This window comes from Montipora capricornis, chromosome 8 (genome assembly GCF_036669925.1).
Source record: "Montipora capricornis isolate CH-2021 chromosome 8, ASM3666992v2, whole genome shotgun sequence".
NCBI lineage: Eukaryota > Metazoa > Cnidaria > Anthozoa > Scleractinia > Acroporidae > Montipora > Montipora capricornis.
The window spans coordinates 51,776,165-51,803,664 of record NC_090890.1 but is presented as its reverse complement, the minus strand read 5'-3'; the positions used below and the strand labels follow the sequence as shown (position 1 = coordinate 51,803,664).

Sequence of the window (27,500 nt, the reverse complement as noted above, 5' to 3'; positions counted from 1 at the left end):
AATAAGCGTCCATGCCGAATTCTCGCTCAGGTGAAATCACTTTATCCAAATGGACTTCAAGGCTTTGATCATTAACGTAAAATCGATCATATTTAGGCCCCTGTTTTAATTGTTTTTTTTTTTTAATTTTGGCTATTTTGTTGTCCCAGATAAAATTAAAGGTGACTTTGTTTACCTGATCGCAGAAGTGTTCAGGGACTGGTAGTACAGATGCATTGTAAATAAGGTTTGAAAGGCCCATAATCTTACCTAATAGAGTTAGTTTCCGTCTCTTCCAATTGCTTAAGGGCTTTTGCAAAACATCCAACTTTTCATAGAAGTTAATTTTTTCGCTAACCTTTTCTGAGTTCGAGAAGTGTATTCCTAAAGCCAAAACAGGGTCTTTCGGCCACTTAACGTTGAATGGGGTGTCTTCTCTGTTCTTCCATTTTCCCAACCACATTGCTTCTGACCTCGTGTGGTTAATTTTTAATCCCGAGCATCTTTCAAACTTTTGCAAGAGGTCAAGCTAAAGACTCATTGATTCAGGGCTTTTTAGAAAAACTGTTGTGTCATCCGCATACTGTGTGATTTTTATTTCGCGCGCTCCTACTTTGATGCCCGCTTCAATTTTCGGATTTTTCTTAATCGCAAGTGCAAGAATTTCAATACCAAGTACGAAGAGTGTGCCTGATAGTGGGCAACCCTGTCTGACACCTCGCTCCAGACTGAAGACATCAGAGGCATAACCATTGTTTGTGACACAGGTAGTAATGTTGCAATAGAACGTTTGTACCCAATTTTTGAAGTCAGTACCAAAATTAAGTTTGTCGAGAGCTAGCCGGGCGTATTTGACTCGCTTGCTGTAAAGCATAACTGCATCTAAAAAAGTAGGATGTAAACACGGGATATACAAAACAAAACAATAACAACATGATATCACGTATTATGTAAAACGCTCCTGAGGGAGTGTTAAGGTTAGCCGGTGTATGCAAATTCGGCTCCGTTAAGGTTGTTTAGAGTGATATATGAAACTGTACAATGCTCTTTTTGTTGATAAAGGCAATTCTAGATTGAAAATTTAATACGAAAACGAGGAATAAAGCTTTAAGCCCTGGCCAAACGTAGGGTAAAAGCATAGTTACAAGAGGCAGAAATTGACTTACGGTGTGATTTCAGTGTCCATGGGGCTCTTAAAAATATATATACAATAGTTGTCAACAGAGAGTGAGGTTGTTTACCATTTACAAAAAAATTCTGGAAATTTCGATGGAAATTTCCATCTGGTCATAAAACGTGTTCCAGACTTCCAGTTAACTCAAGTCTGTTCGCCGCCCAGTAATTGCGATTTTACGCGCCAAAATTAAACATTTGGCCGTGAATAGCCTGAAACTGGTGAGACCTTTCAAAACTTGTAAATGGAACACATTTCCATCGGAGCGTTTCCAATTGGAAAACGGGACTACCTCTTCAGACGTCCCGCTGCTCCCGGAAATTTTCCAGTGGAACGAACCAAAGTGTCGTGTACCATTTACAAACCAACCGGAATTTCCGGAAATTTTTCCTAAATGGTAAAAAACCTGAATATCGTGCTACGTTGCGGATTTGGCGGTGTTTACAATAAAATTTGCTCTTGCTCTTAAATTGCTTACAATCTTTGAAATGCATCGGTCAGTAAGAAAAAATCTCAGTATGTATGAAATAAAAACATTACACCATGGAAAGTGCTTGAACGAATTTTATTCACTTGTCTCCATGCATAAAAAAACTCACTCGTTCGCTGCTCTCACTCGTTCCATTTGTTGATGCATCGCAACTCGTGAATAAAGATCGTTCGAACGCACTTTCCTTGGTATAATCTCTATATCACTATCCATCCTGACCAATCGCTTATCGATTCTATGAGACATAGGTTTTCCTCTTCAGACCGGCAGGGACAGTGGAACGTATTTTGCATTGGGGGGGGGGTTCTGGGGAAATTCTCCGCCACAAAATTTTTAAATCTTGAATCTCGGAAATGCTACTTTCAGCATCCTCGGCGAGATATCAAAAAAAGAAACGTGGATCAACCGTAAAACCGTTTTAATTTTCTTTTATTTTTTGCCAAGCCCCCCGGGCTCCACCTTGCCTGAACTGGAACACCGTGTTCTCTTCTTACACGATTTTGGTGGCATATCGTTGGCTTCTGTGGTAAGTTGAAGATAGACAAGTTTACCCGTTTGCTTGAGAGGAGTTTATGCCGGAGGACGAAAATTCACGTCTACTCCATCAACCATCCCAATCCAGTTATGTTTTTTATATTATTTTGCAATGCAGAAACCCAAGTGCGTCTTTTCGGAACCTTTTTCCTTTTGTTAAGTATGCACATGTGCGGAAAGGCTATCACTCTTTCAAGCGACAGTTCTGAAACCTCGCATTAGAGACATAGTGAAGAATGATGGAATGTAATTTTCTGGTGGACGAACAAAAAGAGCTAAGGAGAGATCTTTTGTTTTCGTCCACCAACATGGCTGGCGGCATTCTCTAGATGTAACGTACAGATAGAAATCCTTCGTAAGCATAATTTGATTTCATTTATTTAACAGAACGATGTTCCCTTCCCAAAGAAACAAAACGATCGAATCTCTAGATCGATCTTGGTAATCCCGAATCGGGTTAGACAAAACAATGGTTGGTACCTATTGCATTAATCACAGTATTTTCTGATTCTCACAACATGCTTACGAAAAGTATCAACATAAATCTTCTTAGCGCACTATCAATACTTAAAGTAGACAGATTAAAATGAGATGTCAAACCCGACGTCCCAATTTTAAACGATTTCACCAGGAATTCTTGGGTTTCACTTACGTGATCAACAGCCATGTTTTTCAACGAAAACAAAGGAAGACGTTAGCATAAATAATAGCTTTCAATTCCCGGAGTATTGGATTGGGACACCAACATGACAGCATGTGAAATTTAAGAATATAGTCGAGGTATCTACGCGTAGTGATCACTCCAATCGAGTGCTTCATTGAGGCGTTATATCGGCCTTAAAGTACGTTTAGAATATTCTTGGTTTTTTTTTAGATTTAGCATGAAGAAGGATAATGAAGCGAGAACTAGATATGTAAAATAAGTAATTACCAGTGACTGCTGGACCTTTAGTAACCTCTCTTTAGCATAAAATGTTATTATTCAAAGATAATCAATTTTATAGGCAATACATGGGAATTAAGCCACACCTTGATTCAAGTCAGGTGTACCATGAATGATTCCATGGATCCCTTGTATTTCCTCGCTATACCTACAAGCCTTTAAGCCGAGTGTGACTACCATAATAAATGTATAGCCAGTGGTATATCACACGAGTTGTGCTCCGTAATTATTATCTATCATGCTGTTGCATACCTGGAATGGAGTTCAGTACTTTTGTAATATTTTTTGCTGAAATAAATACCTTCTTTGACCGCAATATCACCAAGATTACCCTGTCACCAGGAGAGAAAACTGCTAGGAGCTCGAGACTGAAAGATTATTGAGCGCGTAATGAAGAAGTCTAAATTTGAAACGCTTTCGTGACGAAACACTGCACTTGAAGGCCACTTTGTTTTCTCTTTGTCAATTTGCTACTTTAAGTATTGATAGTGCGCTAGGAGAATTCATGTTGATATTTATCATAAACATGGTTTGAGGTTCAGAAATTGCTGTGATTGATGTAATAGGTACCAACTATTGTTTTGTGTTGTCGATCTAGAGGTTCGATCGTGTTGTTTCTTTGGGAAGGAAACATCGCACTGTTAAACAAATGAAATCAAATTATGCTTACGAAGGTTTTCTATCTGTACGTTACGTCTAGAGAATGCCGCCAGCCATGTTGGTGTGCTAAGGGAAGGAAAACCCCTACAGAAGACCACTGGCCCTCAAGGCTGGGGGTTGGGCGTGGCTCTAACACCCCCATCCCGTAAAAACCCATCAAGGTACAGAAACCGCAACTATGAATTCAAATCCACAGAGTCCTATGGAAATTTCAAGCCAAGCTCCTGAGCTTGGCAGTATGACAGCTCCTAGTGGAAACCCATCACGGGAAGCTATGAGCTCAAGGAGGAATTTTCTTGGGCCCAAAACGATGGTACGACTTGCGACATGGAACGTCCGCACAATGTTTGAAACTAGTAAGACGGCACAGGTTACAAAGGAGATGGAAAGATATGACCTGGACATCCTTGGTGTTAGTGAATGTAGATGGACTGGCGCAGGAAGGAAGAAGACAAGTGATGGCTTTACAATTTTGTTTTCTGGGAAGGAAAATGCACATGCAAACGGTGTTGCCCTTATCATCAACAAAAAGAAAAGACCCTCATTGAATGGGAACCTGTCAGCGATAGAATCATCAGAGCAAGGTTCCATTCCAAATATTGTAAGCTTACTATACTACAATGTTATGCCCCTACTAACGAGGCAGAGGATGAGGTAAAAGACGAATGGTATGAACAGCTCCAGTATGAAGTATCCAGAGTCCCTCGACATGACTTGCTGCTGATAATGGGAGATATTAATGCTTAAGTTGGCCTGGACAACAGCAACTGCGAAGCTGCTGTGGGGAAGCGTGGCTGTGGGAGTATTAGTGACAATGGAGAAAGGCTGGTTGATTTTTGTTTGAACAATAACTGTATAATAGGGGGTACAATCTTCCCCCACAAGACCATTCACAAACTGACCTGGAAATCCCCCGATGGTCGTACAATCAATCAATCAGATCGACCACGTAATAATCAACAAGAAGTGGAGGAGATCCCTTCTGGATGTAAAAGTATATCGGGGTGCAGATGTAAGCAGTGACCACTACATGTTATTCGCCAAAATTAAGCTAAAGCTTATGGCTGTAGACTCCAATAAACAACGCAGGAGAGTGTATGACATCAACCGATTGAAATCGCAAGAGGTCAGAAGAAACTTCAGCATTGAGCTTAAGAACAGGTTTGCTCCACTCGCCGATCTTGAGGATGAAATAGATCAGTTCCCAGTGGAGTGTTCGTGGTATCTATTCAAGGTGTCGTTTGCTGATGCTGCAAAGAAAACTGTTGGCTTTTAGAAAAAGATGAACATGAAATGGTTATCAGATGAATCTTGGGCCAGATTAGAAGTTAGGAGGAAGACAAAGGAGAAATTGTTGAATGCTAAATCGTCAAGGCAGATTGAACGAAACGCAGCAGGAGTATAAGATCAGAGATAGGGAAGTCAAGCGGATTGCAAGAAAGGACAAGAGGAACTTCATCAAGAATCTGGCTAGCGAAGCTGAGAAAGCAGCAGAGAAGAAAGATTTTGGAACAGTTTACAAGATCACTAAGCAACTTTGTGGCAACATCACCAATCACAGCATGCCAGTAAAAGATAAGCAGGGGCAGATGATAACAACAGAAAGGGAGCAAGCTGGTAAGGTGGGTGCAACACTTTGAAGAAGTCCTTAACCGGCCAGACCCAGAGGAACCAGCAGATCCACCACCTTCTGAATCATATCTTGATACAGGCACCAGCCCCCAAGGCATAGCAGAGGTTCGCTCGGCAATTGAAAACATGAAAAACGAAAAAGCCCCAGGAATTGATTCACTTCAAGCTGAGCTGTTTAAAGCGGACATTAATACGGCATCTAGGTTATTAACGGACCTCTTCTCAAAGATTTGGGAACAAGAAGTTATTCCAAATGACTGGTCCAAAGGCCTTATATTCATGCTTCCAAAGAAAGGCGATCTCGGCAACTGTGATAATTGGAGGGGATTTACTTTACTCTCTGTACCGAGTAAGATATTTTGCAGGATACTGCTTAAGCGCATTGAAAACGCTATCGATTCAACACTCAGAGAAGAACAGGCTGGGTTTAGAAGAGGACGAGGTTGTATGGATCAGATCTTTGCATTACGAGATATCCTGGAACAGTCTCTCGAATGGAACACATCTCTTTGCATTAACTTTATCGATTTCCAAAAGGCATTCGATAGCGTGCACCGAGAGAGTCTATGGAAGATCCTTCAAGCATATGGATTACCTCCCAAGATTATCAACCTTATCAAGATGTTCTATGACAACTTCGAATGTAGTATCATCCTTGGAAATACCATTACAGAAGCATTTCCAGTAAAATCGTGAGTGCACCAGGGCTGCATACTCTCGCCTATTCTCTTCCTTGTTACTATCGACTGAGTGATGCGTCAAGCAACTTCCCTGCGCTCTCGTGGAAAGCAGTGGACTATCTTCTCTCACCTTCAAGACCTTGATTTTGCTGATGATATTGCCATCCTTTCTTCAACACCTACCAATCTTCAGGAGAAATCAGACAATCTCAATACAAATGCCAAGAAAACGGGACTGATCATCAGCAAAAAGAAATCCAAAATTATGTGCGTCAACTCCGACGCATCAAGGCCAATCAACATCTATGGAGAGCCGTTGGAACATACTGAAGAGTTTACCTATCTCGGGAGTGTGATCAGTACAGATAACAGTGCCCAGAAGGACATCAAGGCTAGGCTTAACAAAGCCAGGTGTGCATTTAGTAGACTTAGAAACATCTGGAAGTCTAAGCAGTACAGCCTTAAGACTAAAGTGCGCATCTACAACAGTAACGTTAAATCTGTGCTACTGTACGGCTCTGAATGCTGGAGAATTGTCAAGAGGGACATACATAAAGTCAATGTTTTTCACAACAGCTGTCTGCGAAGGATCTGCAACATCCTCTGGCCCAATAAAATTTCCAACAATGACCTGTATCAGAAGACTGGGTGCACAAGTATGGATCTTGAAATCAAGAAACGCCGGCTTAGATGGCTGGGACATGTCTTACGAATGTAGTCGGAGATGATACACAAGGTTGCCCTTAGGTGGACACCTGCAGGCAAATGAAAATGGGGAAGACACAAAACCACCTGGAGGAAGACAGTGGTAACTGAACTTAGTGAGATGGGTTTGTCATGGGGAGAGGCACAGAAAATAGTTCGTATAAAATACAAACACAGTATTTGCTTTATACAAACAAGGGTTTTGCTCTGTCGCGTAGCAATTCGTTAAACTCACCATTCACGAACTCGCTCAGCAATCCATTGGGTTGAGCAGTAGGTAAGGTAAACTTCAGCATTCCTTAGCTCTTCCTTCCTTCGAAGATAGGTTTTAAGCAGTTTTTCTGCCAGTCTTTGCTCTCGTGTTTTTATTTTCTTGCTCATCTATGAAGTCACCTATTCTTCCTTCAAGGAGCCGAGCAAATCTTGCCAGTTCTTATTCTAATTTGTTTTCAGAAATCCGCGCGCTCGTTGGCCCCCTCTGTGAAGTACTATCGATCGTGTTTCTGATTGGACGAACGAAGCATTTTCACAGTCGTTCGCTTTTCTGATTGATTGGTTGTGTATTTCGACCGAATTTTACGCGGGCTCTTTTCCATGTGCAAATCTCAGTTTGTATAAAACGTGCTTTAAGTAGTTAAAGTGCTACATGTGCTATGATCAAATTTGTATCCCTTGAATTTTTAGGTTTATCAGATAGAATTCCAAGTAAGATTAAAAACACCGTTTACCGTTTGAAAATATCTGCATTGGTTCCGGAAATATTCAAGTTTGAAGAAAGTGTAAGATATGCAAATGAGAGGACTGATGACGTCATTCACTCAACTCAAGATAACCTCACGTATATGAATAGAGCTGTCTCGGTCAATTTCCACAAACATGCAAATGAAGATGATTGGTTGGTCCTTCATTTAAGGTGCAAAAATATCCAAAAAAAAAATTAGCTATGAAAGCTTATAAGGAACATCTTAGCTTTTTTTCAAAATCGGACTTTTTTGTGTTTTAAAATTTGCGAGCATGTAAGTTTGTCTTTCCGAAAATTCGTTAGTTTTCGCAATTAAGAGAATTTCCATAATTGGAGTTTATAGAATACACGCCAACTGCCAGAGACACTGAAGAGTCGCTGAGCTCCACACTTTAAATCGCATTGTAAAGTTTACTTAGTAAATCAAAGTGCCGCTGTCTTTACTCGCGGATATGAAAGTTACCGCGCTTGTTTGAAATTTGCAGGTTGAAAGGTTCCTTTATGAACTAGTCAGTGTGATATAACAGCTGGACAATGGTTAGCCTGTCAGCAAGCTCTTTTTGTAGCCGCGAGCCCGCCCCAATCCTCTCGTGCCTACAAAAGATAATGATGTAACAACACAAGGGGCTTTCATAAGCGACTAGATACCCAAAATAATGCATGACTTGTATGTGAGGTGATCCCCGTTGCTGGAATTCAACCCTGTAAAAGAAGCCTACTATTTCTCCAATAGGTGTAAGATTACTCTTGAACACATCCTTTACAAAGAGCTGTACCATGTGTTCAAAGTTCCTAGCACAGGTGACAGGGTCTTTTCGAATAGGGCCCTATTTTTATTGTCAAGTCATACTGTTAATCTCATCATCAGTTAGCTTTTTTTTCTCTACAAGTCTATTTTCAAAAGAAGTGACCAACTTGTTTCTTCTGCAGAAAAACCATGTGGGATAATTCAACACGCTCACGCTGAACTTGCGAAGGAAAAGACATGTTGTCAGTATTAGTTGACAATGTTATTAATCCAAGTGCGTACTTTCGCAATCTTTAATGTCTTTGTCAAGTTTGTTTAGTACGCATTTCCGTGTTTCTGCCGGTGTACCAAAAGCAAACAAAAATAACATGTTTATTACAATGTGGAAACCCCTAGAGGCTAATGAGAAATCAATTTGTTTTCGTCCACCAACATGGCGGCGATCATGTTCAGTTCAGTTCAGTTCAGTTTATTTAGCCGCAATACATTACCAAGTTAAATATAAAAAAATAAATTACCACATGGCAAGAGAGCCCAGAAGAAACCATTGGGCTTATAGGACCTGGGCCCCCTCGTTACATAATATAATACAAATCAGAAAGAGCTTACATGGATTGATGGACTAAAGAGACTGCTTAATTAAATTACCATTAAACATAACACGATATTTTCCTTATTTTACACTAGTAACAAGAACAAGAAGGGGAAGACATCAGAATCTGATTAATAACATGACAAGAGATACGTTTTAATCTTAGACTGAAAAGAATATAATGAATGAGCATTTCGAATGTCAGAGCATAACTTATTGAAGAAGACCGGGCCTTGATAAATGAAAATTTTCCTTATATTAATACGGCAAAATGGAATGTACAATCGGTTACAATCACGAGTATTATAGCTATGAACCTGATTCGTACGCAAAAAAAAAAAAAAAAAGCTAAAACAGGGAGGAAGTAAGTTATTCTTATAAGAATGCATAAGTTTACCTAGGTGCAAAGAATAAATATCAACAAACTTAAGGGCCCACAGACGTATTTTTCGCGTGTTGCTAAGGAAGTGAAATGTTACTTCCGGTGACTGACATCATCACATCGTGAGCTGATCGGGAAACCCACTCACAAGCAAAAATCACCGCACAAACTGTTGTTTGCATCGAAGGTTTTTCCTCGCCCTTCCTCGAACTCGTTCTCAGATCAACTGCGGAGCGTCAACGAACTGACTTCCGGTTTGAGAAAAAGCTAAATTTCGGGCGGTCTTTAAATTGAAATAATTTTTTTTAATATGGTACGTTTCACCTCCAAATGCAAAATATAGTTAAGCATTGATTTTTTCAAATCATCTTTCTTGAAAATTTTATGGGTATTTCAGTATCGTTTATCTCTCTAAAAAGAACATTTTTCAAAATAAAAAGAAAACCATGCTTGGCTGGATGCAAAAACGAATACAAATTATGAAACCACTGATTAAATACCCAAATTGAGTAGCAGGTAGACAAATTTAGAGTTTTCTTTTAATGGTCACGTGACCATGGGCGTGACATGATGACGTCATATTTAGGGTCATTGGTTTACAAAAGTTGGAAAGTGACCAAAATAATGCCAAATTCTCTCAAATTAGTTAACTATTACAACCCTAGCAACGCACCCCAAAAAATACGTCAGTAGGCCAGGAGCCCATTCCAGATGGGCTCCTGAGTAGGCCCTTAAGGAACTTTAAATCTCTAAATAGTGGATCAGTATGCGCATCAAAAGGCTTCTTATTAACAATTCTAACAATACGCTTTTGTAGCAAAATAAGACGATTAAGGTTAGTAGGGTATGTTGAACCCCAAACTATAATACAATATTTGTTTTAATTTAATTTAATTTATTTGTTTTGTTGAGGTTTAAGATTTAAAAGGTACTAAAGAAGATAGAAAACTAGGAAATCTTTCTATTTTTGGTCCTTTACGTACGTCCTTTGTTTTGCAGGACCATATGTAATATCTGGCAACAAGGAAGTAAAAGTATTGCTTTATGTTAGATATAGGGTGTCCGATCTCAGGCCAATTATTATATCGGGAGTGAAAATGTTGGATTTTAGTTTTAAAAGATTTAATGTCGATCATCCTCAAACTTCCATTTTTATAGTCACTGATCATAACATCTCGCTTAATTTTGTCCCCCCTTCCACTCCAGAGAAAGCTGTAGAACATGTTGTTAATCACATCTAAAGCGGCATAATTCGTTGGCAACGGTGATATAAACAAGCTGAGAAGCGATTAAACGTTTTAATACAACGATTTTCCCTAACAGGCTTAGACGACGGTATTCCCAGCAGCTTAAGCAGTTTCTAACCTTTCTTAACTTTTCGTTGTGGTTTCCTTTCATGCCAACCATGGGATTGGTCGAAATCCAGATACGTAAAAGGCCTTAAGTTTGTCTGTAACCCACTTTATATCTTTTTCGGTACATAATTTATCCTGACGCCCAGCGCTAGCTCCAGTCCAGAGGACTTCTGTTTTCTTGTTGTTAAGCTGCAAGCCACCATGCAAGCAGAGTCTTTCTCTTGCTTGCTCGATTTTGGCGTTCTCGAGAAAGGCTCTGCATGAATCGAGTAAGATATTTTTTGAATATGCGCTGCATGTTGCCAGGATACAGTCTCGAACCCAAGCCTAATATGCCAGATCTCGCCGCCATCTTGGTTTTTCATGCCAGCGGGCTCAATTATAACCATCGGTTTTGTCACTAAACGGACGCTCGCACTGGAAAAACCGGTTTGACGAGAGAAAACAAGATTGACTAGTCCAGAAGTTCGGGCTGCGGCGGCTTCAAAGAGTTGACGCGATTTGGGCAGAGCCTACTTTTCTCCTCCTCAGTAAAGAAAAAGACAAAAGGAGGCTCTGCTCGCAGGGTGGCCGCAAGCCAGATATCACACCGAAAAGATCTTGGTCGAGTAAGGCAGATATAAAGGACTTTTTTCATGGTCGTATCGTCAGCATATTGACTAATCTTGATTTCATTTCCACACACAGCGATCCCTTTTATATCTTTGTTTTCTCGTATTTTGTTGGCTAATATTTCTGCACAAGGAATGAAAATATAAGGGGAAAGAGGGCAACCTTGCCTGACTCCTCTTTCAGGAATGAAGTAATTGCTTGCCCATCCGTTATTAAGGACGCAGCTTTCTATGTTACGGTTGCACAATTTGATCCAGCTTATTACTGACGATCCGAAATTAAAAGAACCTAGCGTTTTCCATATAAAAGACCATTCAACTGTGTCAAACGCTTTTTCGAAATCTAAAAACAGTAACAGTTCGGGAATATTATGAGCAGCAGTGTGATTTATTAAGCCATCAATTAATCTTATGTTTTCACCAATAAATCTTCCTTTAAGAAAAGCGGTTTGGTCACTATTTATTATTTTTGGAAGTACATTTTGGAGTCGATTTGCAATGGCCTATTTTATAGTCGAAGTTCAGTAGAGTAATTGGTCGCCAGTTTTTAACAAAGTAGGGTTTAAAACATGTTTAACATAAACGATTTTAAAAGGAAGCCATGCATGCCAGGTATAGATTAATAATTTAGCTGAGAAACCGTAGCTTACTGAATACATGTATGTTATGTAATGTATTGTATTATTGTATTCCGGTGTAAGTAAATGTTGTTATTTAAGAAATAATTAAAAAAAAAAAACAACAACAAAAACTATAATACAATATTGAAAATAAGGGTAAACTAACGAATAATACAACGTTTTCAAGGCAAGCTTAGTGAGGCAAGGACTTGATCTACCAATAAAATTAATAGAATTAGAAATTTTGCAAGCAATATGTGACATATGTGGTTTCCATGAAAGGTTTTCATCCAAAATAACACCAAGAAAAGTAACTTCCTTAACGCGGGTCATCTTGTAACGTGAAGACGGAAAAAAATACTTTTCATTTAACAGAACTAAGTTTCCTTCCCAAGGAGACAACACAATAGAAACTTTAGATCGGTCTTCATAATCCCGCCTTGGGGTACACAAAACAGTATATGGTACCTGTTGGATTAATCACAGCAATTTCTGATTCTCAAACAACGCTTATGATAAAGACCAACATGAATCCGCTGAATGTCAACCTGTCACTCCCAAAGTTGACATCGAAATTTTATAAGATTTCACCAATAATATACTCGAGGTATCTACTCGTAGTGACCACTTCTACCGGGTGCTTTATTGAGGCGTCATATCGGCCTTAAGGTACGTTTACAATTTTTTTTTTAGATTTAGCATGAACAAGAATAATGAAGCGAGAACTAGACCTGTAAACAAAGTAATTATTAGTAACTGCGTATGCTGAACCTTTACTATTCTCGCTTATGCCTAAATTGTTATCAAGACATTCAAAAATAATAGGGTTTTATAGGGAATACATGAGAAAAATGCGCCACCTTGATGTGAGTCAGGTATATCATGAATGATTTCATGGATCCCTTGTATTTTCCCGGTATACATACGAGCCTTTAAGCTTACTGTGATAGTAAATGTATAACCCGTACCACTAGGTGTGTTCCGTAATTATTTTATACCATGTAGTTCCATGCCGGGAAGGTGCACTGGAGTTCCGTACTTCTAGGATATTTTTCGCTTAAATAAAAACCTTTTTTGACCGCACTATCACAAAGGCTTACACTGTTCTAGACATTAACATTGCAAGCAGAAGAGAAAATTGCGTAATGAACGAGTCTAAATTTGAACTTCGCTTTTTTGCGTGGACATTGCACTTAAAGGACACTTTATTTCCTCTTTGCGGTCGATTTTAAGAACAGGGTAGGCGGGGCTTTGTTGTACAAACAAAAAAATTGTAGTGTTCTACGGTGTTTGATTAACTTTTGAATCTTGGATAAATTTATACCAATTACAGAAGACATTTTCAAACAAGTAAAAAAAAACAAAAAAAGAAAGAAAATTAATGGACATCCGAAATCATTTGTTCAAAAAACAATATGTGCAGCGCTTTTTTGTTAACAGACTAGCTTAAAACTAAACCTGAGTTCATTCGTATGATACACTCAAAGAAATAATGATAAAATTAACAAATGAGTGGCACTTTCAGTTCGACTCTAATTTTAAAGTTAATTGACAACTTACAAAATTTTTATCGAACTTTTTCCTTATTCCCTAGTTCCTTAGTCCCGCTGGTTAAATACTAACTTGAACGAAAATAAAGGTCTAGATAGCAGCAACAATATAGATATTCGTATAAACATAACAACTTTCTTTAATTTTCCAGACATGTTTCGACGGTACATCCGTCATCTTCAGTGTTACATATTTTGAAATCGCCGTTGAATTTAAAGCGCGCGCGATCTTACAAACTTCGTTACATTGCGTTGTCAATATTGCGTATTAAATCAAAACAGAACAAAACAAAAATTTAAATGAGTGACGCTTAGTTCCTTACAGGGAGAGAGTCAGGTTAATGTGTTTCACCTGCTGGTTGAGATCGGGCTTCTCCCATTTTATATACATGGATTCCTTAAGCTTCACTTGGTACTTAGTGGCTGCAGAGTCCAGGATCTCGAAGCAATCCTGTGTGTACAGGTTAGTCCTCCAAAGGGACAGACTTAATAATCGCATTTCTGAAACACTAAGCAGTATTGACCGTTATATTCTTCACAAGTCTATTGACCACAACGTGACGAAAGGGGTGAAGGACTTCATCAAAACCCACGAAAAGAAACTTAAAAACCTCACGAAAAACTCGGTCCTTCCTTTCAAGTCAGACGAAGTTGTCACCAATCTTTCATCGGTTTCTCTCAACACTGATCAGTTGAATGTTCTAAAATATGGACTTACCCACTCGATATGCCCACCTTCGATCAACAAAACGGACATCTTCGCATGCTTTGAATTGATTAGTCAGAGGATGTTAAAGAATCTCAAGGAGAGCAAGGACACGGGTAAACTGGCTACCGAACTGTCACATTTGGCTCACACGTACGTGTCATCATATCGACCCACGGCCTCGGATTTGAAAAAGCACAGGATTCTGAAAGAACTAAGAAAGAACAAGAACATTGTAATATTGCGGCCAGATAAGGGTAATGGGGTAGTAATTTTAGATAGACAAGAATATGACAAGGGTTTATTTAAAATCATTAACGACACTACTAAATTCAGGGTCCTTACATCCGACCCTACCCTTACCCAGAAGGGAAACTCCAGCGCTATCTTAGAGAACTTAGGAAAAAAGGTCACTTTGATCCTGAAGTTTATGAGGCCATTTATCCAAGTGGATCCCAGCCTGCTAGGATCTATGGTCTCCCTAAGATGCACAAACCACGAGCGCCAAATTCCACCCCACCATTTCGGCCCATAGTTTCCTCCATAGGCACCTACAACTACAGCTTGGCCAAATACTTAAGTAATCTACTCCAACCTCATATTCCATCCACATTCATTGCTTCAGATTCCTTCACTTTCGTGAAGGAAATCAATGAGCTGTCTTTGCATGGGATGTTCATGGTGTCCTTCGATGTTGAAAGCCTCTTCACCAACATCCCTCTAGATGATTGTATTAACCTTGCCGTCAAGTATATAACTGAGGGTAACCCAGGTTTGAAACTACAACATCTTAAAAGGTTGTTTGAGTTTGCTACCAAGGAAACTCACTTCCTGTTCAAGGGTAACTTCTATGACCAGGTGGATGGTGTAGCCATGGGGTCCCCCCTTGCCCCTGTTCTAGCCAATCTCTTTATGGGTCACCATGAGAATATATGGTTGGATCAATACGGGGATTCAGAGGTCTTATTCTATCGTCGCTACGTAGACGATACATTTTGCCTTTTCCGCTCTGAACGGGATGCAACCCTTTTCTTCAATTACATCAACAATCAACACCCCAATATACGCTTTACAATGGAACGGGAGGCTGACCATGTTCTACCTTTCCTAGATGTTCTAATCAATAACACTGACCCGCACCAAAGTATAACCACCGTTTACCGTAAAAATACTTTCACAGGTTTGCTCACCAGTTATCTGAGTTTTTGCCCCTTTACCTACAAACTGGGGTTAATCAAAACCTTGATTGATAGAACTTTTAAGATAAACAACACTTGGATGGGGTTCCATACTGATCTTCAAAAATTGTCTGTCATTCTGCGGAGGAATCTCTTCCCTGAAAACCTTATCAACAAATATATTTCTAAATATATTCAGACAGCAGTCAAGGGAGGGAAAACACAGTCTCATTCAGGAATCGAGCCCCAGGAAACACCTAAGTTTTTCTTTAAAATCCCTTACGTTGGGCACTTCTCAGTCACGGCACAGAGGTGTATACGCAAACTTGCTAATCGGTTATGTAAACCTATTGATATAAGGTTAGTCTTCACTACTTTCAAAGTCAGGAGTCTTTTTAATGTGAAAGATGCTGTCCCTGTAGGGCTTCGCACGCGTGTGGTCTATAAATTTTCGTGTGCAAGTTGTAATGCTTGTTATGTTGGTGAAACCAGCCGACACTTCTCCACACGAGTGCGCGAGCACTTACTTTCAGACAGATCTTCGAACGTTTTTAAACATCTGCAGAGTTCAGAGTCTTGTAAGGCATCCTGCACACAGGATTGCTTCGAGATCCTGGACTCTGCAGCCACTAAGTACCAAGTGAAGCTTAAGGAATCCATGTATATAAAATGGGAGAAGCCCGATCTCAACCAGCAGGTGAAACACATTAACCTGACTCTCTCTCCCTGTAAGGAACTAAGCGTCACTCATTTAAATTTTTGTTTTGTTCTGTTTTGATTTAATACGCAATATTGACAACGCAATGTAACGAAGTTTGTAAGATCGCGCGCGCTTTAAATTCAACGGCGATTTCAAAATATGTAACACTGAAGATGACGGATGTACCGTCGAAACATGTCTGGAAAATTAAAGAAAGTTGTTATGTTTATACGAACGAAAATAAAGATTTCATTTTCTGTAATGACATTTATATTTTCATGATTTTTAATTTAGTTTTCCGTTACCCAGCTGAACATTTGACTAAACAATTTAAATTTCGCTCAAGCGTTCATGGCCATGCGAATTTTCCGTCTTGTCCAACAACAACAACAAAACGGTGAAAAAGGCCTCTCAAGAAAAACTCTCATACAAGATGAAATACGACGTCTTTCTAGTTTTTCCCAAATCTAGAATTTGAGCAAGATGATTGTGCGCCTAAAATTTAGGAAAAAGTCTGAGAATTTTCATTAATGATGCTTTTCGTTTGAAGTGGTATGAACACTACTCCTTCCAGCAAATTTTCCGGGATACATTCCTGAACTGGACGACACGTGTGGGTCGAGTTTGTCGGCTCTTTGCTCAACTCCTGGAGAGATTTCCTGAGAGATTTCAGCTAAATGGTGTCGACGATTTTACCTTTCATCAAAGTTAAAATCATAGTGTCTTTGACCGGGAATCTCAGTATACACTGAGAACGGTATAAAATCCAAATGCGTCAAAAAATTGAAAAACGCTGACATCCGTTTTGTACATTAAACTGTATTAAAATAGTCCAAAGAATTGGAGCTGAAACGGACAAAAAATTTTGAGTTGTAGCTCTGTAAAAGGTCAACCCTTTTGCAATAGCCGAGAAAACGTCCAGTAAAGTTTTATGGCCAAATCACGATTTTGCTGAACAGGGTAGGCGGGGCTTCGTTGTACAAACAAAAAAAATAGTAGTGTTCTACGGTGTTTGATTAACTTTTGAATCTTGGATAAAATTATACCAATTACAGAAGACATTTTCAAACAAGTAAAAAAAAAAAAAAGAAGAAGAAGAAAGAAAATTAATGGACATCCGAAATCATTTGTTCAAAAAACAATATGTGCAGCGCTTTTTTGTTAACAGACTAGCTTAAAACTAAGCCTGAGTTAATTCGAATGATACACTCAAAGAAATAATGATAAACTTAACAAATGAGTGGCACTTTCAGTCCGATTCTAATTTTAAAATTAATTGACAACTTACAAAATTTTTATCAAACTTTTTCCTTATTTCCTAGTTCCTTAGGTCCCGCTGGTTAAATACTAACTTGAACGAAAATAAAAATTTCATTTTCTGTAATGACATTTATATTTTCATGATTTTTAATTTAGTTTTTCGTTACCCAGCTGAACATCTAACTAAACAATTTTAATTTCGCTCAAGCGTTCATGATCATGTGAATTTTCCGTCTCGATGTAAGCGTCCAACAACAACAACAACAAAACGGTGAAAAAGGCTTCTTAAAAAAACTTTCATACAAGATGAAATACGACGTCTTTCTAGTTTTTCCTAAATCTAGAATTTGAGCAAGATGATTGTGCGCCTAAAATTTAGGAAAAAGTCTGAGAATTTTCATTAATGATGCTTTTCGTTTGAAGTGGTATGAACACTACTCCTTCCAGCAAATTTTCCGGTATAGATTCCTGAACTGGACGACACGTGTGAGTCGAGTTTGTCGGCTCTTTGCTCAACTCCTGGAGAGATTTCCTGAGAGATTTTCAGCTAAATGGTGTCGACGATTTTACCTTTGATCAAAGTTAAAATCATAGTGTCTTTGACCGGGAATTTCAGTATACACTGAGAACGGTATAAAATCCAAATACGTCAAAAAATTGAAAAACGCTGACATCCGTTTTGTACATTGAACTGTATTAAAATAGTCCAAAGAATTGGAGCTGAAACGGACAAAAAATTTTTGAGTTGTAGCTCTGTAGAAGGTCAACTCTTTTGCAATAGCCGAGAAAACGTCCAGTAAAGTTTTATGGCCAAATTACGATTTTGCTGCAACACTGTAAATGTGCTTTTTCGGGGCCTTTACAAGATTGGATGAACTTAAGTATTTTACAAATCGCTACTCAAAGCCACATCGTTTATATTTCTCCCAAAAGAAAATCCGGATATATATCGATATATCTCGAACCTATGGCGAAACTTTAATTTAAATAAACGTTTTAGAAGATTCCACCACAATTTGGGAACATCGTCACTTGTCACTGTACTGCTTAATCCGTGAGTTGCAAATATCCTCTCCTGGCTACTGATGGCTACCTTAGCGGAGTTTATTTTGAAATACTTATAATTTCAACATATCTACTATAATAGTCAGTGCGAAAGTATAGTCTCCTGATGGCAGTGGACCCATGAAGTCAGTCGCAATGTCTTTCCAAGGTCCTTGAGGCAGTACAGTTACGTGAAGGGTTCAGGATTGCTAATAATCCACTCAAAATTAGTGAAAGCCATGACATGTTTTGCAAAATGCTCCAGTTTCCCTATTAATGCCAGGCCACCATTCCTTAGTTCATAACCGTTGTTTCGTGTTCACCATCACGGCATCACAAAACGCTCTGGTACCAGGAATGCTCCAAGACCAACTGTGCTAGCATCATTACTATTAGAGATCTTTTTCTTTGCTTTACGCGATAAAAATATCCCAAATAGGCCAGTTTCGTATTCTAGCGGTTGGACTGGATCTAGCATGAGATGGAGGCTAATGCGGGCAAATTAATTTGCATTTGAAAAGATTTTCCCGCATTAGCCTCCACTCTATATGCTAGATCCAGTCCAGCCGTGAGAATTCGAAAATGGTCTATGCGGCATTATGTGCTTGGGCTAACCGTCTCCTCAGCCGGCTGTAAAGGCCGCATTGTGCTCAGGACCAAACAAATGGTTCTCCTTTCTTTGTCAATATCCTCAGAGGCTATCTCTAGATCTGCCATTGTCGCAAGGTCAGGGATAAATCTTGCTTTGAAATTCACTAGGCCTTTAATAGTAAGAAACGTTTGTGACTTCTGACACATTTTCTTGTTCACCTGCTTGGCTTAATTAACAGCATTGACGTTCTCTTTGGATGTTCCAGTCCCTTGCTGTAACAGTATTAGGCCTAGTCCTGTTCCGGGACTCCCTCTTGCCCCGCCTTGAAAATGGGCCTGGAACTTTTCCAGGCCTATTTTCAGGGCGGGATAAGAGGTAATACCGGAACGTAGATGAGAGCCTTGGTATATGAAACACACATTTCTCTTTGTTAAGGATAAGACCTAGCTTAACATGATCAGCTCTATCAGGACCATATACACAATGTTGTTATCTGAAATGTTTGCTGTTCCAGTTCATGCCGAACCGGGACTGATTAATCTGAAATAAATGTGTTTATTAAAAACTGAACTGCAGATATCAGAATTACAGCATTTTTATTAATTTTCTCGCCGGACAAAGGCTATCAGTTCATATACCTGCTTTACCAAATATGGTCAAGGAACGCGTCCACTCAGCAATAAAACGAGCTGAAAACTCTTTTGCATCTCTGGAAAAAATGGCCGACAAAAACCGTTTTGGACCGGAATTGAACGAGGCAGAAATCGATGCTTTAGTCGACCATACATGGAAGAGTTGTTGATTCTGGAGTTTTTAATAGAACAATTATTCTGCTCGGGCTTGCTAGATATAAAATGACTATTACTATGGTTAATAGAGGGGAATGGTTATGAAACCCGACAAATTTCTTTGTTGTCGGTTTTTGTTCTCTTTTTTGGCCTTTGCCGTGCACAAAACACAATAGTTGTTTACTCCGTACTGAGGAACTAACCAATATAGAAACGTGTTAGTTACGTAATTCACGCATAGTGTATGAGCGATAAGATTGTGCACGGTCGTGGACTTTCCAACCTAAATATTGGCATCTTTGTGTGCTCCTTTGATGTTTGACGAGCTTCCAAACCATTCCACTCTATTAACTATGCTATAACCAACTCGGCGGTACGCGCGCCTTGTTGGTTATCTATCACTTCATATCTAGTGCGCTCTTGTAGAATAATTGTTAAGTATCTAAAGTGGGGGTTATATACGAAAGGGAGAAGTGATTCTTGCACTTATCTCATGGACACTTTAAGCAACTGTCTGTCATTTAGATATCCGAAAAATTTGGGAGCAGGCCCCAGTTGTTCGAAGGGTGCATAAATAGCGCTGGATAAATCACTGTCTGCTGGATTACAGAAATATAGAATAATGATTGATATTACATTGTTATTGCAGGTCACACCCTCCTGACAAAGGCAACACTTTAAAAGTTACATCCAAGATCTGATATATTGACATCCTGTCTGTCACCACCATGGCTCATTTGGATGCACTGCTCACCTTCATTGTCAGCTTCTTAGCGTCAACAACAAGGTAATCTTTTCAATCTGTTTTTTTAAAACGTTATTTTGTACAAGAGCTGCTTTCTTCTGCTGGTTTCAGTCTCGTCATTTCCAAGAGGGAATGCACCTTATCCCAAAATAGCTGCCATTTGAGTCTTTCACTGATGTGCTTTGCAAATCAGCCCTTTTTCCCACGTTCTTCATCCTAAAATTCATAGAGGATATTACACGGTGGCGAGAAGATGTGAATTTAACTTTGAGTGGAAAGAACAAAATCTCCGAATGAGCGCATCGAACAAGTTAGATATTGTTCTTGCCACGAAAACATAAAATTCATATCTTCGAGCTGACGTGTAATTTTTTCTTTATTATATGGACGCCGAGCATCGTGGGTAAGAAAATATCATAACCCATCTGTGCGAGAAATATTGGTTTTGGTGGCCGTACGACCGTACGTGTACGTCCACCCCTCCATGAATGCCAATGTGACAAGTAACAGATGACCACAACGCGGGCCCAAGTTTAAAGCTGATTGAGGCGGCCATATTGCAGCTAGTTTACAGCGTACATCTTTGACACTTTAAATGCAAAAAAGTAGGAATGACGGATCTTGGGAGATCCTAACAGCAAATAAGTTGTAGACTAAACACAAAATAATAATGCAAGGCTGGTTGTACGGCTTTGAGGATATATATAGTTTTTGTTTTTCCAATATTTCGTCACGGCCTGACCAGGAGAGTTAATGATTTGCCTTTACAATTTTGAAATTCAAAAATTGGGGTGTGCATTGTCAGGGTTTCTCTCCTACACACACACACACTCTCTCTCTCTCTCTCTCTCTCTCTCTCTCTCTCTCTCTCTCTCTCTTTATATATATATATATATATATATATATATATATATATATGTATAGAGTGACAGATAAATATTATTTATTTATTTATTTTCACTCGACTTAAGATACAAATAGAAAACGGAGGATTTGCAAATTAAACTTTAAAGTGAACATTATCCTAATCAGAGGTCAAGCTTGAGAGAGTTAAATAATAAGATGTGAGGCTCTTTTTGAAATTATTTGTTGTAAGACTCTTTCGTACATTAATAGGAATGTCATTCCAAATATTACGTGCTTGATAACCAATAGCAAATTGGTGTCTTAAAAATGATTTATTCAAATTAAAGCGAGAACGAGTTTCGTAATCATGGTAATTACAATTAAATTGAAGAAGAGAAGACAGAGGAAGAGGTAAGAGGTTATGGAAATGAGCAAACACAGAGGAAGATACTTGAAACTTATAGATAGAATGCAGGGGAAGGGCCTGTAGTTTACAGAAGAGGGGCTTAGACCCATCGACTGAGTACGAAGAGGTGAAAAAGGTAATAATGCGAATAGCTTTCTTCTGTAGTCCATGATTCGGGTCCGAAAGGATCCTGTTAAAAAGGGTGTTACAAAGCTGATCATGGTGTTCGCCCAGAGATAAAATCCCCAAACATCCAACCCAGTGTTGTAGCTGGCGCCTGGTACTATAATCGATATGGCGCGTTTCTCTAAACGTACTAGTTCCTTTCTAAGATACTTGGAAAGGCCATGGTAGAAGGCAGGTATAGCATAATCAATTATTGACCTAATACGTGCAGTATAGAAAAGAACTTGGTCATTAGGCGGTACTCTAGCCCGTTTAGGCTGCGCCAGAAAATAAAGCCGCTGGCTAGCCTTTTTGATTAGCTCGCCTATATGAGTGTTCCATGAGAGGGAACTACTTATTGTTACACCTAGCAACTTAACACGGTCCACCACCTCCAGCTCTTTTCTGCAGACAATCACTGGATCAAACTCAGCTGGTTATCTGGCAAAGGCGATTCCCAGCGTTAAGGTGGGACTCTGTTATTATGAGACCACTGGATGACCCGGTCAGTTATACACTGGGCATTGCTGGCACCACCCTTTGGAATGAACTCTGACGCAGTGGTGTCGTCTACAAATTTCCAAAGGTGTGGTGAAGTAATATCTAGATCGCTTATCATTAAAACAAATAGCCAGGGGCCTAAACTTAGTTCCCTGTGGGACCCCGGATGGGACGGAACCCCACTCAGAAAAGCAACCCTCTGTTAACTTGATTCTCTGTGATCGATCGAAAAGAAAATCTGAAACCCAGTTGGCAATACTAAGTGGGATATCTAATTGAGATAATTTAGTGATGACAATACTATGGTCAATAAGGTCAAAAGCCTTAAGATAGTCAAATAACAAGGTCCTAACAGTTAGAATCTGTGCGAATCTTTTTACTGAAGAATTTCAGTCTAAAAACATATCATAATGGTGTTCAAACTGCGAACTAAACAAAAACCAAAACGCCAATTCACTTTCCGGAGGCGGAGTCGATATTCCCAGCAATAATTGGAAATTTGATTGATGGAAGCCAAAACGCAGCTTGGCACTTGGCGCTTGAAGGTAAGATTCCGCAGAATTATAAAAATTGCAGTAATAGAAGTCCCAGATGAAGTCCCAGATGAAGTCCAGCAAATGCAAGCTGAGTTTAGCGAGGTTTAGAACGGAGGCCGAGGACGACTACGAGTACGAGTTTTCTGTAATGAGCATGCGCATAAGGTTTGGAGGCCGACATTTTTTGAAGTGCGCGCGCTCAGAACGGAAACTCGTACTCATAGACCCAGATCAAGTCCAGCAAGCTGAGGTTAAGAAGCGTTCGATCGGAGGACGAGGAGGACTACGAGTACGAGTTTTCCGTACTGATCATGCACATAGGGTTTGGAGACAGACATTTTTCGAAGTGCGCGCTCTCAGAACGGAAACTCGTACTCGTAGAAGTTCCAGACCATGTCTAGCAAGTTGAGGTTAGGAAGCTTTAGATCGGAGGACGAGGAGGACTACGAGTACGAGTTTTCCGTACTGATCATGCGCATAAGGTTTGGAGACAGACATTTTTTCGAAGTGCGCGTGCTCAGGACGGAAACTCGTTCTCGTAGTCGGCCTCGTCCTCCGATCCAAAAGTCCTTACTGATTTGAGTCCGGCGGGGGCCCTTCGAAAAATACCACTCTTTAACCATTCTCCACTGACGGAGTACTTACTTACTTACTTACTTATCCTCATCGGGCCCATGAGGACTCTTAAGGCCGGTTCGGTTTCCGTAATCAGATAATTTTTACGGGGTACGAGGATTAGCCGCACGCCCAACCCCCAACCTGGAGGACTAGTGACTACCATTTAGTCTGGCCTCTACCCTTTGACCTGCCCGCCAAGGTTGGACCTACTGGGGGAATACCCCCGACGGTAAAGCTCTCAAGGTCACTGAGGCACGCAAACTCCCCCACCACGACTAGGCAGCGGTCTACGGAGGAGCCACTGACAGAATAGTTTATTATTATTATTATTATTATTATTATTATTATTATTATTATTATTATTATTATTCATTGTTATATTTTATTAATTTTTGAACACGTAACACATTCGGAAGTTTACATTACAGTTGAATACCAAGATACATATAAAAAAGAAAAAGAAAATTCAGACAAAACAATCGAGCTATCTTTAAGCTTGTTTGAATAGATGTAATACATCATGTATAATAAAGTATAGTAAAAGCTTCTCATAGCCCTATGCGCAGCAAGGCTTACTTGAACAAGCCAAACACGATTTCTTTTACAAACTAGTATTGTTTGTTGCATTAAACCACCACACCAGCGGACGAGTAAAAGACAAGGTGAATTGGCAGTCTAGAAAAGTGTTTGCTATGGAATCTAATTCACCGCAATACAAGCAATCACTTTCACTGTTAATTCCATATCCTTTTGATTCCTTTTTGGTCACCAAAAAAAAATTGAACTTAAATAATGGAAGTTACTGTCAGGTATATCTATGAGAAAATGCAATCCTCTTTCATAATTGATATAGTAATTTCCAAATCACCAATGCATCGATCCGAGCCTGAAGGGCGAACACTAGTTTCAGGTATCATGTAGATAGTCAAAATGTAGAAAGGCATAATGACAAAAGCAATCACGCAAATAGGCATAACGTGAAAAGGCATAACTTAGATAGACATACTGCGAAAAGGCATCTCTTTAAAAGTGTTAACGCGAGAGGGAGGAAGGGGTGGGTATGTGGTCGGGAGTGGGGGAAGGGTCGGTAATTGCTGCAGAAAGCACGACAAAACTAGCCCCCACGGAAACTCGCGCCGCTAGTTCAGATAGTACCATTTTGAAAATGGTTGCAAATTGTGTACGTTCTGCTTCACAGTAGACAGTGTCGTCTGTTTTAAGCGATGCAATTCGGCTTCTGAGCGACGAGAGAACGACCGAAGATCAGTCCGAGCAAGAAAGAGCGCTTACTGAAAAGGACATCGTTGTGGCAATTTCAAGCTGTCGGCTTTTATTTGGAATCTTGGTCGGCCTGGTTGACCCGTATAAAAAAACAGCAGGTACCTGTGTAGCATTGACTTCGTGGTAAAAGTTTTATGTCATTGCCAAAGCTTTTCGAAGAATAGACTATCTGTGCACTCTGTTGATTAATAGTTTCAGCTGAAAAAGGACATAGATTAATTGCTTAAGTCGAAAGGAATCAAAATCACTTCAGGAAACCATTTTCTTCCTGGCGTGATAGTTCAGTAACAATTCTCTAATATTGAGCCAAGACATTCGAGTGGAAGAAGAAGGTATCGCCCGTTCGATCACCATCTTCTCAAAAAAGATACGAAGGCTCCAGGTCATTCCTACGACCGCTGATTGTCTCGCGTAATGATTATTTGCGTGATGACTATTTGCGTGATGCCTACTTGCGTGATGCCCTTTGCCGTTATGCCTATTTGCATAAAGCTTTTTCGTGTTATGCCTATTTGCGTTATGCCTACTTGCATTTTGCCTTTTCAGTCGTGTTATGCCTATTTGCGTTTTGCCTTTTCGCGTTATTCCTATTTGCATTATGCCTTTTTCTGCATTTTGACTATCTGCATGATACCTGAAACGGGTGTTCGGATCGATACATTCACGAATTGGAAATTATTATATCTATTACAGAGGATTGCATTTTGTCATAGACATATACCTCCATATTAAATTATCTTAACTTATTTTCTTTACACATTTTGTAAACATCTTAAAAGATTCTCGCCATGCTATAAGCCAGCTGGAGTTAGCTGATGTAGCTTTAAAATTTAAAAGCCAATAAAAGTCCCGATATTTTAGTTTTACTAAAGTAATTTTTATATTATTATATTATAATTACCAATTTCATTTCTTTATCAAGGTCTGTAACTGCAGTCCCGTGTGAGGTGTCCCTTCCTCAAGAGACCAGTGAAATATGTAAAGCGATGAGGGACAAAGAACTGGCTGGAAAACAGGCCACGTTTACCTACAAATTCGACGCTTCCGTGCACGGATTTGCATTATTAAATATGACACCCAATGAACTGGCTGTTGTGTTAACTCAAGATCCTTTCAGCAGATACTGCCTCAATGGTTACCTTACCTCGGTTTCAACAAGCAATGCATCTCTTTACCAATATTTGAGTATCACTGGTGGAAAGGAGATCACAAACATTTCAGAATATGTAATGCTATCAGCATTTTTCCAGTCATTCATGGAGCCAGCAATTGGAGTAAGTAGATGAGGGGGGTCTTGGTTTCCTGACTACTGGGTACTAACCAACCAGAAAACGTTTCCTGCCCGGAATTCTTCTTAACGAAACGGTCTCTTTTTCCCTTCTAGAGATACGCAAGACTTCCTTCCAGATATGAGGCTTTCGTTAGAAATAAACCTTTATGGATAAGCGACAAGTACTTCACTCAGCAGCGTCTGGCGGGAACCAACCCGATGTCCATCCGCCAGGTGACTATCCATGGAGGTAGGGCTTAAACTGTCAGCAGAAAAAGTGGATCTGTCTTACTTTGACTGGCAAAACGTGAGTACAGTCGAACCTCCACTAAAGGACGCCACCGGTAATCGGACGTCTCTCGTAAGCGGACACGGACACCTATTTGGGGTCCACAGGGTCTAAAATATCCTCCCGTATATCTAACGAAATGGGTTCGATTTTAACGGTTTAATCGCAGTCGACTGTCCTGGACAAAACATAGTCCTTTCGATTACAATTAGCTTTTTTTTCATTTCATTTCCTTTTTAAACTTTTCTTCAAGCCAGTCGCAAAAAATCAAAAAAAAAATCAATTCATATTTTTCTTTGGATTTCAAACTATGTTAACAAAACACTAAGTGACTCACGTTTTAGGCCTTGATTTCAAAAAGACACCTCTTTATTTTAACTGTAATTTTCCTTTTTAATAGTCCGCCATTACTAACATTATGTTCTTGAGAGAGCTGGATCGAGGAGAAAATGACGTCAAAGGCTCACTAGTTTAAGAATGCAATACGTGTGTACGCGGCAGAATTAATATGCAGCACGGGGGTTTTGGGCTTTCAGACTTTTAAACTCACGCTTTGCATATATAATAAGCTGCGTTCACACGCTGAAATTTTTAAACTAGTGAGCCTCTGACGTCACTTTTCCCTAGATCCAACCGTCTGAGGTCCAATCGGTCAGTTTTAAACGTCAGTAATGGCGGACCGTGAAATCCAAAACTTACACTCAAAGTAAACGGCCTTTGGATAAAAATCAAAACTCAAAATTTTGCCAGTCAGGTGTTAAGTAACACACTTTCAAAATCTGAAGGAAAAAAGGAAGTGGTTTTTTTGATCACAGGGGCACTTTAAAGGAGCAAGGCAATTCTACACCATATCCTGCGCCTCTCACAGTTTATCCGCTTTCCCGTAATAAGAACTGCCGTTGCTGAGTTAGACGCACTCTTCAGGAACTTCCTCACCCAATCGCAAACAAATTCTAATGAACAAATGGCATCTTATACAAAACCAGCCCTTACTAAAAGAAATCTTAAAAAACTCTCCCCTAAGGAGGTCTTTGAAAGATGTACTTGTTAGAGAAAAGCTCTGAGGTCTTTGAATTTCCTATCTTGACCAATAAGAGTCGTGTTTTGCCTGCCTACTCACCTTGAAACTACAAATTGTCTTAAGGAGCTGTAAAAGACTTGTTGTGGTGTATTATATG

General features: G+C 39.5%; 2 protein-coding genes and 1 pseudogene across 2 annotated transcripts in view; all 3 read left to right on the top strand.

Annotated features, from left to right (window-relative positions):
* The first annotated feature begins 4,506 nt into the window (after positions 1–4,506).
* LOC138014112 (craniofacial development protein 2-like) lies at positions 4,507–5,185 on the top strand (annotated as a pseudogene).
* Positions 5,186–12,485: 7,300 nt separating this feature from the next.
* Positions 12,486–27,500, top strand: part of LOC138013480 (polyunsaturated fatty acid 5-lipoxygenase-like) — a 43,524-nt gene continuing 28,509 nt past the window's right edge. Inside the window, exons 1-4 of the mRNA XM_068860566.1 lie at positions 12,486–12,516; positions 20,315–20,452; positions 25,686–26,037; positions 26,148–26,283. Of these exons, the coding sequence (XP_068716667.1) occupies positions 20,394–20,452; positions 25,686–26,037; positions 26,148–26,283 (547 nt within the window). The 5' untranslated portion in view covers positions 12,486–12,516; positions 20,315–20,393. The remainder of the gene's footprint in view (positions 12,517–20,314; positions 20,453–25,685; positions 26,038–26,147; positions 26,284–27,500) is intronic.
* Positions 13,787–20,346, top strand: LOC138014111 (uncharacterized). The gene is made up of 3 exons (XM_068861138.1): positions 13,787–14,338; positions 14,440–15,283; positions 20,315–20,346. Exons 1-3 carry the CDS (start codon positions 13,787–13,789, stop codon positions 20,344–20,346), a joined length of 1,428 nt encoding a protein of 475 aa, XP_068717239.1.

Coding starts and splice junctions, on each gene's coding strand:
- LOC138014111 (XM_068861138.1), top strand. CDS start 13,787: ATGGATTCCTTAAGCTTCACTTGGTACTTAGTGGCTGCAGAGTCCAGG. Junction 14,339..14,439: donor TAAGAAAGAACAAGAACATT/GTAATATTGCGG, acceptor TACTAAATTCAG/GGTCCTTACATCCGACCCTA. Junction 15,284..20,314: donor CCGTAAAAATACTTTCACAG/GTTTGCTCACCA, acceptor TTGTTATTGCAG/GTCACACCCTCCTGACAAAG.